This window comes from Chlorocebus sabaeus, chromosome 21 (assembly GCF_047675955.1).
Source record: "Chlorocebus sabaeus isolate Y175 chromosome 21, mChlSab1.0.hap1, whole genome shotgun sequence".
In the NCBI taxonomy this organism is placed as follows: Eukaryota; Metazoa; Chordata; class Mammalia; order Primates; family Cercopithecidae; genus Chlorocebus; species Chlorocebus sabaeus.
This window is the reverse complement of record NC_132924.1, coordinates 75,872,073-75,885,984: the sequence shown is the minus strand read 5'-3', so window position 1 is coordinate 75,885,984 and position 13,912 is coordinate 75,872,073. Positions and strand designations below refer to the sequence as shown.

Sequence of the window (13,912 nt, the reverse complement as noted above, 5' to 3'; positions counted from 1 at the left end):
CTCCCAGGCTGGAGTACAATGATGTGATCTCAGCTCACTGCAACCACTACCCACGGGGTTCAAGTGATTCTCCTGCCTCAGCCTCCCAAGTAGCTGGGATTACAGGCACACACCACCATGCCTGGCTAATTTTTTTGGTATTTTTAGTAGAGATGGGGTTTCACCATGTTGGCCAGGCTAGTCTTGAACTCCTGACCTCAGGTAATCCACCTGCCTCCGTCTCCCAAAGTGCTGAGATTACAGGCATGAGTCACCATGCCCGGCCTTTGAAACACTTCTTAATAAAAAGGTTAAAAATAAGATATAGCCTAATGTTCTGAAGGAAATATTTTTCTGGGATATTCATTCACATTTAATATCCATGAAAGGATTGAGTATACATATTTTAGTTTATTCACAAAACAAATTTAAATATATAGCCAAACCATTTTTAGCTGCTTGAAGATTTAAGCAATAAACTTGATTACTTAGCAAATATAAAGTATTGTAATGTCATAATAATAATAGTTATTAAAAAAACACTATAGGGCATTGAAAAAAGCAAACATGTGTTAAAGGAAGGGAAGTCAGATGATACCACTGGCTATTAACATCACATAACAACAGACAATCGGATATTTGGAGCCTCCTGATGGAAGTGTATGTTACCACCTATGAAGCATTGTTGTAGCAGCAGGAAGAGGAAAACAAGTACATGTATAATTTATGGCTGTGGCAGAAAATTAGAGATAGCAGAGTAGAAGCTCAAGTCCAAAGGCATTATCATGTTTAATCTGCACATCTTTTTGAAACATAAAAATTAGTTGTTGTTTTGTTGTACTAATTTTACCCCATTTTAGAGAGGAGTAAATTTAATGAATAAATGATATGTCTGTGACCACCTGACTAACGCATTCAAGAACCCAGAACCTACCAAGCCTTCTGGCTTCGTATGATAGAACATGCTTTCCATGTTTTAGAGTGAGGCTCAATGTCATCAAGAAAGAGCCAATCCAATAAGATAGACATGAGAAAGGATACATATTCAGCAGAAGATTCAGACCTTAAAAGCATGACAATTGCAGTTATCTTCTCTGGCAAGAGAAGAGTGTAAGTATAATATTCTGTTGATTTAGTGAAGAGTCATGTATTTCTGAGATCAAAAAGAGCTGCTGATGATATTGGCATTCTCTTATACAATGGAGGCATTTTACCCGCTCTCTCTCCAGAAGGGCAGTCATCCCAATGTCACCAAAGTGGGCCAACAGAGGCCTTGCTGACTAAGACAGAGTTCTTTTAAAAACTTCTGTGGATCTACTTGAATACATGGCCAAATCAATGGCTAATATACAGGGCCGGCTTCAGCTTCATAGATGTATGACCTACATAGTCACACAAAGATCTGCTCTCAGAAGACCCCTGCACTTGTTTTAATGCTCTACTGTCACCATTTTTAAATACTTAAAATTTTATTTTTGAGCTTGAGTTTTGTAAATAAAGTCTGTTGGGACAATTGAACATTCACGTGAGCAGTACAGATAGGCCAGGAAGCAGTGTGCACACGCATAGGCCTGAATCAATGGCTGTGGCAGAGGGTGTGGGTGCCAAGCAAATAGGCCTGTGGCCTGGTGCTCAAAAGCATGCATCAGAGCAATTTGAGGTATCACAGAGTCTCAAGGCAGCCAGGCCAGCACTTGAGTGCACGTTGGCAAAAACAATGGCAACAATAGCAGCAGAAGCAACATGACAGCAAAAGTAATAGGGACAGCTACATCAGTGATGGCCTCAGGAGAAAGAAGAGGCTCTGCATGGGGACAGTTCTAGAACCTACCATGGGAGGCTGGTCCCCAGCACCTGTCCCTGTGGTATTTGCACATATAATAAGGAAAGAAACTATTGGCACTCATGCAGAAAACTTTTTTAGTAAAATATTACAAAATAAAAGCAAACACACAGACATTGCAATAAAACATGTCAAGGAGTTATTAGAATTATTCAGAGAGTTTAAAATCTCCAGTTTTGAAAACTGCTATAATATTGCAAATATCCATAAGTTTAGGAATAGAAATTAAAGATGATTGAGTGTGACAGAAAATAATACTTTTCCAAGCTTGAATAAAGCTTATGAAGCTTTGAACAAATAAAGTATGAATAGGAAAGACCATTTTTAATTTAATTTTTTCTTTGTAATGGAACATACAACAATAGAATGCATATAAGCAAGTGTTTTGGTGTATATACAAAATATAAAGCCACTTTGGATTATTACACAACCTCCAGAAGTTACCAGAATTGTCAGAGGAAACATTAAAATGAATGTTGAATAAATTTACATTTAAAATTAAATTCACAGAGGAAGCTGGTTTTTAGGAAGAGTTAAATCTTTTTAGAAACTTGTTCTATAAGAGTCATCAGCTCAAAAGGTTATATTTTGAAATGATTTATCAGAAATGTATCTAAATGTTATCACAGCCTATAAATATTCTTATAAACTTCAGTGAAAGATGCATGAGCAGGAAGATTCTTCTCAAATTAAAAATTGCCAAAAATTATGTATGATCTTGCATTTCCCAAGAGCAACTCACATCACTTTCGGTTTGATCAATTAAAAATGAAATTATAATGAGTATAAATTTTGATGATCTAGTAAATTAATTTGCAGAAAAGTGAGCCAGAAAAATATTATGATCAATCAAGATATTATTGTTATTTTATTATATAAAATTGTGACATCAAAAATATTTTCTTAGGATTCATTGCTATTCACTTAGTTTTTGTTGCTATTCATGTATTGCTATTACCCCATCACATTTTATAAGTAATAAAATATTTTTAAAGGGAAGACTTTTATATATAGTAACGTTCAGAGGACATTTTTCTGGCATTTTGACAAGGAATCCCACATTTGTTTTTTTGTACTGGGTCCTGCAAATTATGTAGGTCACCCTGCCAATATGATTTGAGGAAGAAAAATTTTTGAAGCTGGTGTTAGCAGTTGCCCACAGCAATTACAGAAGAACCTCAGTTTTGCTCCTGTGGGACTTTGGTTTTGGACAAACTAACTTTCCAATAAGGAGTAATGAATTATTGTTACTGCATTGATTTAGTATTAAGCATTTTATTTCTGAAAATTCAAGTAAACTATTTGCAATTGTAATATTCTTTGAACATTAGAAGAATAGCAGAACTTGTTTGTCCCATTGGCAATTATTTTTAGCACACATTCTAAATATGTTATTTGTGAGGTGTTGAAGGTATATGGGTAAATAAGAATATAATTTCTGTTCTAAGAAGTCCAATAAGGTAGATAATATGAAAAATAGTAAATTACAATACAGTATTTTAAGCACTTTTCTACAGAAATATGTACAAGGTATAGATTATAGAGGTATCAGAAAGCACACTTTGCTTTCTGATAATAGGATAGCTGGAGAGGTTTCTGACTTCTTGTTGCATAAATATCTAGGCTGATATTGACTTGCATTCTCATTATAATTCATATATATTTTATTTTCCAATTATTGCAACAGTAGCATACTTTTAAAAATAAGAATGATTGATTTGAATGCAACAGTAGAGAGTATCTTTGCAAAAAAGCAGTCTTTTACAATGAGATTATAGCTAACTTTCCTGATTTGTAGTTTCATTGAAGAATAGCTTATTCCGTTTTTTGCTTATTTTTATTATTTTCCATTAATTTTACTTTTTAAGTGAAGACACTCCTAAATAGCCACATATGGATTAATTTTGTTTTAGAATCGTGAAAAATGGAAGACAGTAGCACAGACACAGAAAAAGAAGAGGAAGAGGAGAAAGATGAAAAGGATCAAGAGCCCATTTATGCCATAGTGCCCACAATTAACATTCAAGATGAGCGGTTTGTTGATTTATCTGAAACTCCAGCTTTCATTTTTCTGCATGAGGTATATTTTTCTTTATATGTTACTACAGTAAAACCCAACTCAACATGTACTTAAAAATTCAAATGAAGCCAATATCATTATCAAAATTCTTTATTACATATATCCTGTAGGTGATATTTACAACTTGATACACTAAAACAAAATGGTCCCTGCCTTTTCTTCCAAAAATTTATCAGGTATTTCTGAGCCAATGCAGTAGTGTAGGTTCTGATACTTTCGTAGCATAAGTATTAGCATATATATTCAGTCAGTTACATACATTTCTTGGGTCGGTACATGAAATGAAGATTTCTTTTATTATTGCATATACTACATTTACTTCCATACAATGAAAAGATCTTGTCATATGATAGAAAGAATATATATTTACCTAACTAACTATAGTTACTGCAATGGAGCACTGAAATCTGCTGTTTTCTATCAGCAAATAAGCAAAAAGGGGAATATGATGAATTATATATTCTCATTATGTGAACTTTAAAAAGCAAGATGAACATTTAGGAAATACCCATATATGGGGAGGGTTTTTTTTTTTTTTAAAGTAATGGCTGACTACATATTCAACTGTTACCTGGTCATGCCTGACAGCTATACTTTAGAAAATGATTTAAAGGACATTGGAATTTCAGATGACAAACTTTATATAACTGAATAAAACATTCTAAGAAATTTGATAATCATAGTAAAAAATAAGTTTAAAAAGTCTTAAAGCAAAAACAGAATTTATTCAAAACCGAGAAGCAAAACCAAATTGGAACAGAATGCAATAAAAAAGTAATTTTTAAAATAATAGTGTTATGGCCCGTAATCCATAACACTATTATTTTAAAATAATCCCACTATTTATTATTGTAAAATAATAGTGCTGTAATCCCAGCACTTTGGGAGCCTGAGGCAGGTGGATCATGAGGTCAGGAGATCGAGACCATCCTGGCTAACACAGTGAAACCCCGTCTCTAGTAAAAATACAAAAAATTTGCCGGGCTGGGTGGCTGGCGCCTGTAGTCCCAGCTACTTAGTAGGCTGAGGCAGGAGAATGGGGTGAACCTGGGAGGCAGAGCTTGCAGTGAGCCGAAATAGCGCCACCGCACTCCAGCCTGAGTGACAGAACAAGACTCCATCTCAAAAAAAAAAAAAAAAAAATAGTGTTATATATGTATGTACAGGATCTAAATTGCTAAATTGTTCACTTTTTCTACAGTTTTGACTTTTTCTTTTATTTTGACATAATTTCAGATATACAGGACAGTTGCAAGAATAGTGCAAAGAATTTCCATAGTTACTTTGGAACTTAAACCCAGATTTCTCAGATGTTAACATCTTACCACATTTGCTTTATCCTTTTCTTTCTATCTTCTTGTTTTCTCAACCTCTCTCTTTCTCTCTCTCTGAAGACACGATGCCCTTTTACACCTAAATGCATCACTGTGTTTCCTAAAAATATATCATTCTCTTAATCATAATACAATAATATCAGGAAATTAACACTGATATAATACCATTTTCTAATCTACATAACTTAGTCAGGTCTTGCCAGTTGTCCCAATAATGTTCTTTAGAGCAAAAGAAAATTCCAGATTACGTATTGCATTCAGTAGTCATCTCTTTAGTCTCCTTTAATCTGGAACAATTCTTCAGGATTTCTTTAGTTTCATGATATTGACACTTTGAAGAGAAGAGGCTGTTTATTTTGTGATTTTTTTTTCAATTTGGATTTTTCCCATTTTCTCATTATTAGATTCAAGTTATGTATTTTTGGTGAAAATATAAAGACACAATGTTGTATTCTTCTCAAGTATCTTCTACCAGGAACACATGATGTGCCTTGTCCCACTGCTAGACTTGTTCATCTTGATCACTTGGTTAAGGTGGTGACTTCCAGATTTCTCTTTTATTTATTTATTTTTCTGTTTGAAATTAATAAGCACCTCAAGAAGAGATACTCTGAGACTATGTAGTTGTCTTACTCCTCTTAACATTTTCACCTACTAGCTTGGGATTTATTGGTGATACTTACCCAAATCAACTTTTGTTATGATGGTTGTCAAATGGTGATTTTCTAATTCCATCATTTCTTCTATATTTGTTAGGTGGCTTTCTACTATGAGGAAGAACTTTCTCTTCTTTCCTTATTTTTTCATCTGTTTATCAGTGTGGACTTACGGTTTCTCACTGTCATTCCTTTTCATGCTCTGATTGTCCCACATTTGGCCAGTGTACACCCTTCAGGTAGGCTTACTTGTCCTTCTGATATGTTCCTGTGATTCCTTCTGCACTTCCTTTCTGGCACAAGAATGTGTTCTGGGCTCATCTTGTATTTTCTTTGCTCCAGTCATTTCTTCGAGGATCCCTAGTTCCTCTTACTGGAGAATGATATTTGGAAACTAAGATATTAATGCTGAGTATGATCATTGCTCCTAGAATGTCATAGCTTCTAGCCCCTGTCAGTGGACAGAGCTAGAAAATAGATTTATGAATATTTATATCCACACAAATTTAAATCTATTTCTACATCTATCTTTATATATTTTTAAATCTTACTTTTATTTGAGATACAGGGCATACATGTGCAGGTTTGGTACATGGGCATATTGCATTCAGGTGGTAAGCATAGTACCCGGTAGGTAGTTTTTCAACCCACACTCCCCTTCCTCCCTCCACTCTCTAGTAGTCTGCAGTGTCTGTTATTCTCATGTTTGTATCCATGTGTGCTCAATGTATAGCTCCTACTTATAAATGAGAATATGCAGTGTCTGGTTTTCTTTTCCTGCATTAATTCACTCAGGATTATGGTCTCCAGCTCCTTCTATGTCTCTGTGAAGGACATGATTTCATCCTCCTATATGGTTGCATAGTATTCTGTGGTATATATATATAAAAAACACACTTTCTTTATCCAATCCACCACTGATGGGCAGCTAGATTGATTCCACATCTTTGTTAATAGTGCGGTGATGAATGTATGAGTGCATGTGTCTTTTTGGTATAACAATCTATTTTCCTTTGGCTTTATACCCAGTAATGGGATTGCTGGGTTGAATGGTAGCTCTAAGTTATTTGAGAAATCTCCAAACTGCTTTCCACAGTGGCTGAACTAAACTAAAGAGCCTCTTCACAGTAAAAGAAACTATCAACAGAGTAAACAGACTATAGAATGGGAGAAAATATTTGCAAACTATGCATCTGACAAAGGTCTGATATCTGGAGTCTATAAGGAACTTAGACAAATCAACAAGCAAAAAACAAATAACTCCATTTAAAAAAAGGACAAAGGACATGAATAGACATTTCTTAAAAGAAGACATACATGTGGCCAACAAAAGTAGGAAAAAATGCTCAGCATCACTATCAGAGAAACACAAGTCAAAACCACAATGAGATATTATCTCACACCAGTCAAAATGGCTATTATTAAAAAGTCAAAAACAACGGATGCTGGCAAGGCTATGGAGAAAAAGAAATGCTTATCTTTATATTTTTAAAACCATGATTTCCTTCCTCTAATCTTAATATTTCAAGTGAAGGGTTCACATTTCTGTTAAAATCCATCATATGTCCAACTTTGCATTAGGATTTCTACTTCACCACTACCTTTAATAATCAAATCGAAAATAAGGCTAAACTTGTGTCGTAAATTTGTTTGATACAGCAGTAGCTACCAAAGACATTGAATCAACATACACTTATGATATAAACTCATGCATTCTTAGGTCTGACATAAGTTGTTTGAAACCCAGTCATACCCAATCTTTGTACTAGTTAAAATAACTCATCCCCATGTGGTTGAGATATAGCCCACTTGTTTCTCATCCTGCTAATCCCAAACCCAAAACACCCCACAGCTGCTAACCATAATAAACTTAATGGTCAACACCAGAGTCATATAAATAAGTTTCCCCCTTCTGGTGTGTTTTCCTTAAATCAGCCAATCCACAACTCCTGTGAGAAGACCAGAGGGAAAATACCCATATACCTTAATAAAGGTGAGGTTCAACAGCTGCGCTCTCACTCCCCACCCACTGCTGAGCTCCCTGCCACCTCCAGACTTATCTGCACTCCCCATCAGCACCCCTAAGCTGTCAGATCTGTAAGTAATAAATTTCTTCTGTTTCATGCGTTTGATTTCACCTTTTCATTGTTGTCATTGTGTCTCACATGACTGACACACAGGAACCTGACGCCCCATTCGTCAGGGCTCTTCTAAAGAGCAGCTATCTTGGCTTATGGCCACTGTTCACAGAGAGACCTTAAGACCAATTTATAAAGCCATAACAGTAAAAATCACAACAACTTGAGTTTATTTGTAGCAAAAGTTATGCTAATAGTAAAAATTATCTTCAAGGTTTTCTAAGCTAAAGATAAAGGTTTGTTTTGCAAAATTAACTTAGGACAACTTCTCATGCATATTGATCCTCAATCTAACAATTTAATAAATATTTCAAGAATCTCTCAATATACATGGATGCACAAATTATAGTTATTAATTGCTGGGTATAACAGGCCTCTGATAATTATATCCAAGATCTTTCAGTAATAGTTTCAAACAACTGTGCTACCTACCCTTTTGGGTAGTATCAATATCAGCAATTTTACTGCCTGAGAACTCCTCAAACAAGCGATAAATTGCAAACTTTGGGAATATTCAGAATTACTGGCTTCAGAAAACTTTATTTCCATAACACCACCACTAAGATATTGTTCTTAATTGGCATCTGTAGCTTTATAATCCTTTTAGGATTCTTCGAAAATCCATGGGTCTCACAAGTTTTTAACCTACTGTGTGTAACCTACTTTGTCTTCCTTCAGTTGTCTTTGTCCTCTAACCTACTTTGTCTTCCTTCGGTTGTCTAAACAGAAACTGTATCTGCAAAAATGGCAAAAATGCAGATGACGACTGAAGGAAAGCAGTCAGAAATCCACTTCCAAGGGTCCAGGTGCTTGGCATAACATTGGAAAACGCAGAAGCTGCTTACAGCATTCATTGTTACTAATGCTATTTCCACAGTTGGCCCAGGCCTGCCAAGTTGCCATGCATGGGTGTCATGCTCTCGTCTCATATTGCCTGAAGAATGTGTTCAGTAAGACAGTCACAGGCCTCTGCAATTTATACCCAAACTACTTTTACAATCTAGTCACTCACTTAGATTCTCAGGATCTACTCTTTGTTGTTCCCCTCATCAGGGACTCTCCCACATTTAGAAAGAATAACTTCAGATGTCGAAGGAAACTGACATACATTCAAAATACATGATGTAAGATCATGGCTATCCACCAATCTGCCTAGTCACATTGCCTCCATTGCTTTTAAAGCTATGCCATTCATACTAAAACACCAAACAAAATGCTTGCGTAGACCGCACTTTGCAACCCCTGAGTCTGTTCCTAACCTTTGAGATCCTGGCTCAAATCTCATGTCCTTCAAGGAACTGCCTGAGTAGCCAGCTCACAGGGGTTTCTCCAACCTCTCAACTCTTCCCACATCACTTGGGGCTTAGTTATTAACATATTTATTGACTAATCGTCATAAAATATTTTGCATAGAAAATGTAGAGTCCCATTGAGAATACATGGACACAGAGAGGGGAACAACACACACCAGGGCCTGTTGGGGGGTTGGGGGCTTAGGGGAGGGAAATTAGAGGATAGGTCAATAAGTGCAGCAAACCACCATGGCACACATAGACCTATGGAACAAACCTGCATGTTCTGCACACGTATCCCTTTATTTTTAAGAAGAAAAAGAAAATTTTAGAGTTCCCCACTGACATTATGATCACATTAAGCAGTAAGACCTAACAAGACAGGAACTACACTGTGTTAATTTACTCCTTGGGATGAATGTTCAAAGTGATGCTTGGGGCTAGGCGCAGTGGCTCATGCCTGTAATCCAGCACTTTGGGAGGCCGAGGTGAGCAAATCATCTGAGGTCAGGAGTTCCAGACCAGCCTGGCCAACATTGGCGAAACCCCGTCTCTACTACAAATACAAAAATTAGCCAGGTGTGGTGGTACATGCCTGTAATCCCAGCTACTCAGGAGGCTGAGGCAGGAGAATTGCTTGAACTTGGGAGGCGGAGGTTGCAGTGAGCCGGGATCACATCATTGCACTCCAGCCTAGACAACAAGAGTGAAACTATGTCTCAAAAAAAAAAAAAAAAAAAAAAAGTGATTAAGTGATGCTTGGAAACCAAGCCACACAACTCCCGTCAATGGGCTGTGTGGGTTAATGTGGGATACCTGCTTCCCAAATTGGCCAGTGCTGCCTAACTATGAGGGCTGGTACTCCAGACTTTTTGTCCTACTGAATATTTAATCCTATCCCATTTTCTTTATATTGTTAATTTTTTTGTTTCGGTATAACATATAGAGTAAACCTCACAAATATTAAGTGTACAAGCCAGGTTTATTTTTTATTTTTATTTTTTTTTGAGACGGAGGCTTGCTCTGTTGCCCAGGCTGGAGCGCAGTGGCGCTATCTCGGCTCACTGCAAGCTCTGCCTCCTGGGTTCACGCCATTCTCCTGCCTCAGCCTCCGGAGTAGCTGGGACTACAGGCGCCCGCCTCCACGCCCGGCTAATTTTTTGTATTTTTAGTAGAGACGGGGTTTCACTGTGTTAGCCAGGATGGTCTCAGTCTCCTGACCTCGTAATCCGCCCGCCTCGGCCTCCCAAAGTGCTGGGATTATAGGCGTGAGCCACGGCGCCTGGCCAGATCAGGTTTTTGACATTTGCCTATAACCAACATGTCCATAACTGAATTTATCATTCTTCTCCCAATCATCTGTGTTCTTTGTCAGTTTGAGAGTTAAATATCTCTTTTAAATATGTATCTCATTGATTTAACTCTTCTCCCACCATATTCTCAGTCTGATCAGGATCTACTTCAGGAACCAGAGGTCTCCTTTGAGACCTTCCCGGTCATTGCTCCCACCCAAGATAACCACTATATTGGCTTATATATTAGTTTGCCTCTTCTTGAACATCATATAAATGGAGTCATACAGTATGTTTTTCTTTGTGTCTGGCTGTTTTTGCTCACTTTTATAGTTGTGAGGTTCATTAATAGCATTATGTGTGGCAGTAATTCCATTCTTTTTTTATTGCTTCTTAGTGTCCTGATGATATAGGACAGTCAAGCCCCCAAATTGAGCCTTAGCTTGGGAGGATTATTGGTTCTTGGCTTCAACCATGTAGAATTCAAGGGCAAGCTGGTGGTGTTAAACAGCAGCTTTTATTGAAGTGGCAGTGAACTGCAGCAGCAGAGGTTCTGATCCTTGTGGAGCAGGGCTACCCCATAGGCAGTGTACCTGGAATAGCAGCTCAGAGGCAGTTCTGCACTCGTATTTATAATTCACTTTTAATTAGATGCAAATGAAGGACTGGTTTATGCAGAAATCTCTAGAATGAGGGTGGTAACTTGCAGGTTGTCGAGTTGATGCCATGGAAAGGGGCAGTAACTTCCCAGTGTTACCATGGCAATGGTAAACGGACATGGCACACTGGTGAATGTGTCTAATGGGGGAGGTGCTTCTGCCTCAGACCTGTTTTAGCTAGTCCTCAATTTGGTGCAAAGTCGAAGCCCCGCCTCTGAAGTTGAGTTCTGCCTCCTTCCTCACTACTGTGTAAATATACCCTAATTTGTTGATTCATTCTATTTTGTTTACAAAAGTATTATTTCCTGTTTTGAAGATTATGAATAAGATTCTGTGATCATTCTTATGCATGCCTTGTACTTAAAAATGAACTTGTCTTGGGTGTATACACAGGAGTGGGGTTACTCTGTCATAGTTTAGGTTTGTATGCAACTTTAGTAAAGACCTTCAATCAGTTTTTCCAAAGAGGTTGAACCAGCATACACTCGGATGGGTATTATGTTAGATGCTCTCACACGTCCAGGGTTAATATAAGGGATAGCTTTCATGGTATTCTCTAGTTAGGATTTCTACTTCTATCTGTGTGTGCTTATGTAAAGCAGCACTGATTTATAAATGTGACCTCAGTTGTCATGGGTCAGTGTGTCAGATGTTGAACTTTTCCAAGACTTGGAGGCTGTAAAATCATTTTTGTCTTAATGCTATGAGTCAAAATCAAAACATTATATTATTTCGCCTAAGCGAAATAATTGGCTCTTTGCTTTTTACCAAGAACCAGGCATTTCCTCCCTTCATTTCCTGAAAATAATTCTTGTGCCAATCATTGTTAAGTAAGTCTTTGACCTGACTTAGCCAAGGGGTGGAGAAAAGGAGGCATAGGAGCATTGCATTTGGGAGGCATAAAAGGGAGAGCCAACATTGTAGGGAAACACCAAGAAAGTAAAACTATGAATCAAAATAGAATACGAAACTAAAAGTAGAGTGTGGAGGTATACAGATCATCGTGGGCAGTGACGAAGATGGATTAAGTTTGTTGATATATAACCTTTTCACGAAAACATGTTATATATAAAACTATGAACTGTTGCACTTCTTACAAAATATGTAATGGCAGCATTTGTGTCCAAGTTTCAGTTGCATATCAGATTTGATGAGTATTAAGATGTCAAGAACCTTGTGAACAATAATTTTGGACATTAAGTCTTAATCTATTTAAAAGATAAAAGATACAGCATTCACTATGTGCCAGGCACTGTGCTAGATGTTTATAATTATTATTGCTAAAGCTACTGAAATTAAATTCATCCCTTCAACTCCTCCTTGGTTTTGAGCACCTCCTGTGTGCTGGATTGTGTTAGATACCATGAGAATTTATGGACATAAAGCATAAAAAGGTTCCTATTCTTTAGAAGCATTATTTGTGAACAAGAAGATTGAAATATTAAATGTCAACAAAAGACATATGATTGTGGACCCAGAAGATACAAGTAGTGTTACCAGAAGCTTGATCGCTGTGGGATGAGATGGTCTAGAAAGATTTTTAGGGCAGTAAGGGGATATTTTATCCACATACACAGAGTCCACTATGAATCTGGTTTTTTTTTTTTTTTGTCCATACCCATATATGCACATACTTGGAATATCTTCATGTAGATGACCCCAAAGTACCTCAAACTAAACATACTCACAACTAAATCCATTATCCTTCTCCCAAACCTAACTCTGCTCCTCGGTTCTGTCAGTTAGTTCTCTGTTAATATCTCTTGAATTTGTGTTTCTCCATTCCTACCACCTCACCAGTTAGAATGCCATTTCATGATGAAGATGTGAAGAGAGATTGCTCAGTGGCAGTGGCAATGAGGAAAAAGGAGTGAATACATTTAGGAGAGATATTAGGAAAGTATAAAAGACTTAGTGTCTTTTAGACTTATATAGACTTAGTGTCTATATACTTAGTGTCTGAGTGGATGGAGTGGGTGAGAAAAAGAATCTAAATTGATGCTTGGCATTCTGATGTAGGAAATCAGCCAAATTATGGCACCATACATGAGAGTTCAGAAGAAGCAACAGGTCTGAAGGGAATGTCCAGTACGTGGATCTGAGCTTATGGGGCATGTCTCTGGCTACAGGTGTAGACACAGTAGGTTCTTGATATAGTATTCAGAATGCTTTCTGAAAGACTTGCAGCTTGATACCTATGTATATTTAACAACATAGTCTACTACTGTATTTTAAAAAAGATGCTGCCGTTGTTTACCTAATTTCATACTTGTAAAATTATCTTTTTTACAAGGATATTCACATTTTCAAAAGATGCTTTATTTTCTATATATTTTGTTCTCTTAAGGCTGGTACTAGATAAATAAATGCTGGATTTTTTAAATAATTGTTTTTGAGATAAGGTCTGTCTCTGTTTCCCAGACTGAAGTGCAGTGACACAATCTTAGCTCACTGCAACCTCTACCTTCTGGGCTCAAGCAATCCTCCCACCTCAGCCTCTGGAGTAGCTGGTACCACAGGCACATAACACCAGGACTGGCTAATTTTCATATTTTATGTAGAGATAGGGTTTCACCATGTTGTCCAGGCTGGTCTCAAACTCCTAGGCTCAAGTGATCTACCCACCTTGGCCTCTCAAA

General features: G+C 37.1%; 1 protein-coding gene across 4 annotated transcripts in view; it reads left to right on the top strand.

Moving 5' to 3' along the window:
* Positions 1 to 13,912, top strand: part of CCDC146 (coiled-coil domain containing 146) — a 204,337-nt gene that overhangs the window by 32,605 nt on the left and 157,820 nt on the right. For 3 of the 4 annotated variants that reach the window (XM_073009197.1, XM_007982380.3, XM_007982379.3), the window contains exon 2: positions 3,736 to 3,902. The exons of the other annotated variant lie outside the window; for it this stretch is intronic. In XM_073009197.1, coding sequence (XP_072865298.1) covers positions 3,747 to 3,902 — 156 coding nt within the window. In that variant the 5' untranslated portion in view covers positions 3,736 to 3,746. The remainder of the gene's footprint in view (positions 1 to 3,735; positions 3,903 to 13,912) is intronic. 4 annotated transcript variants of the gene reach the window in all.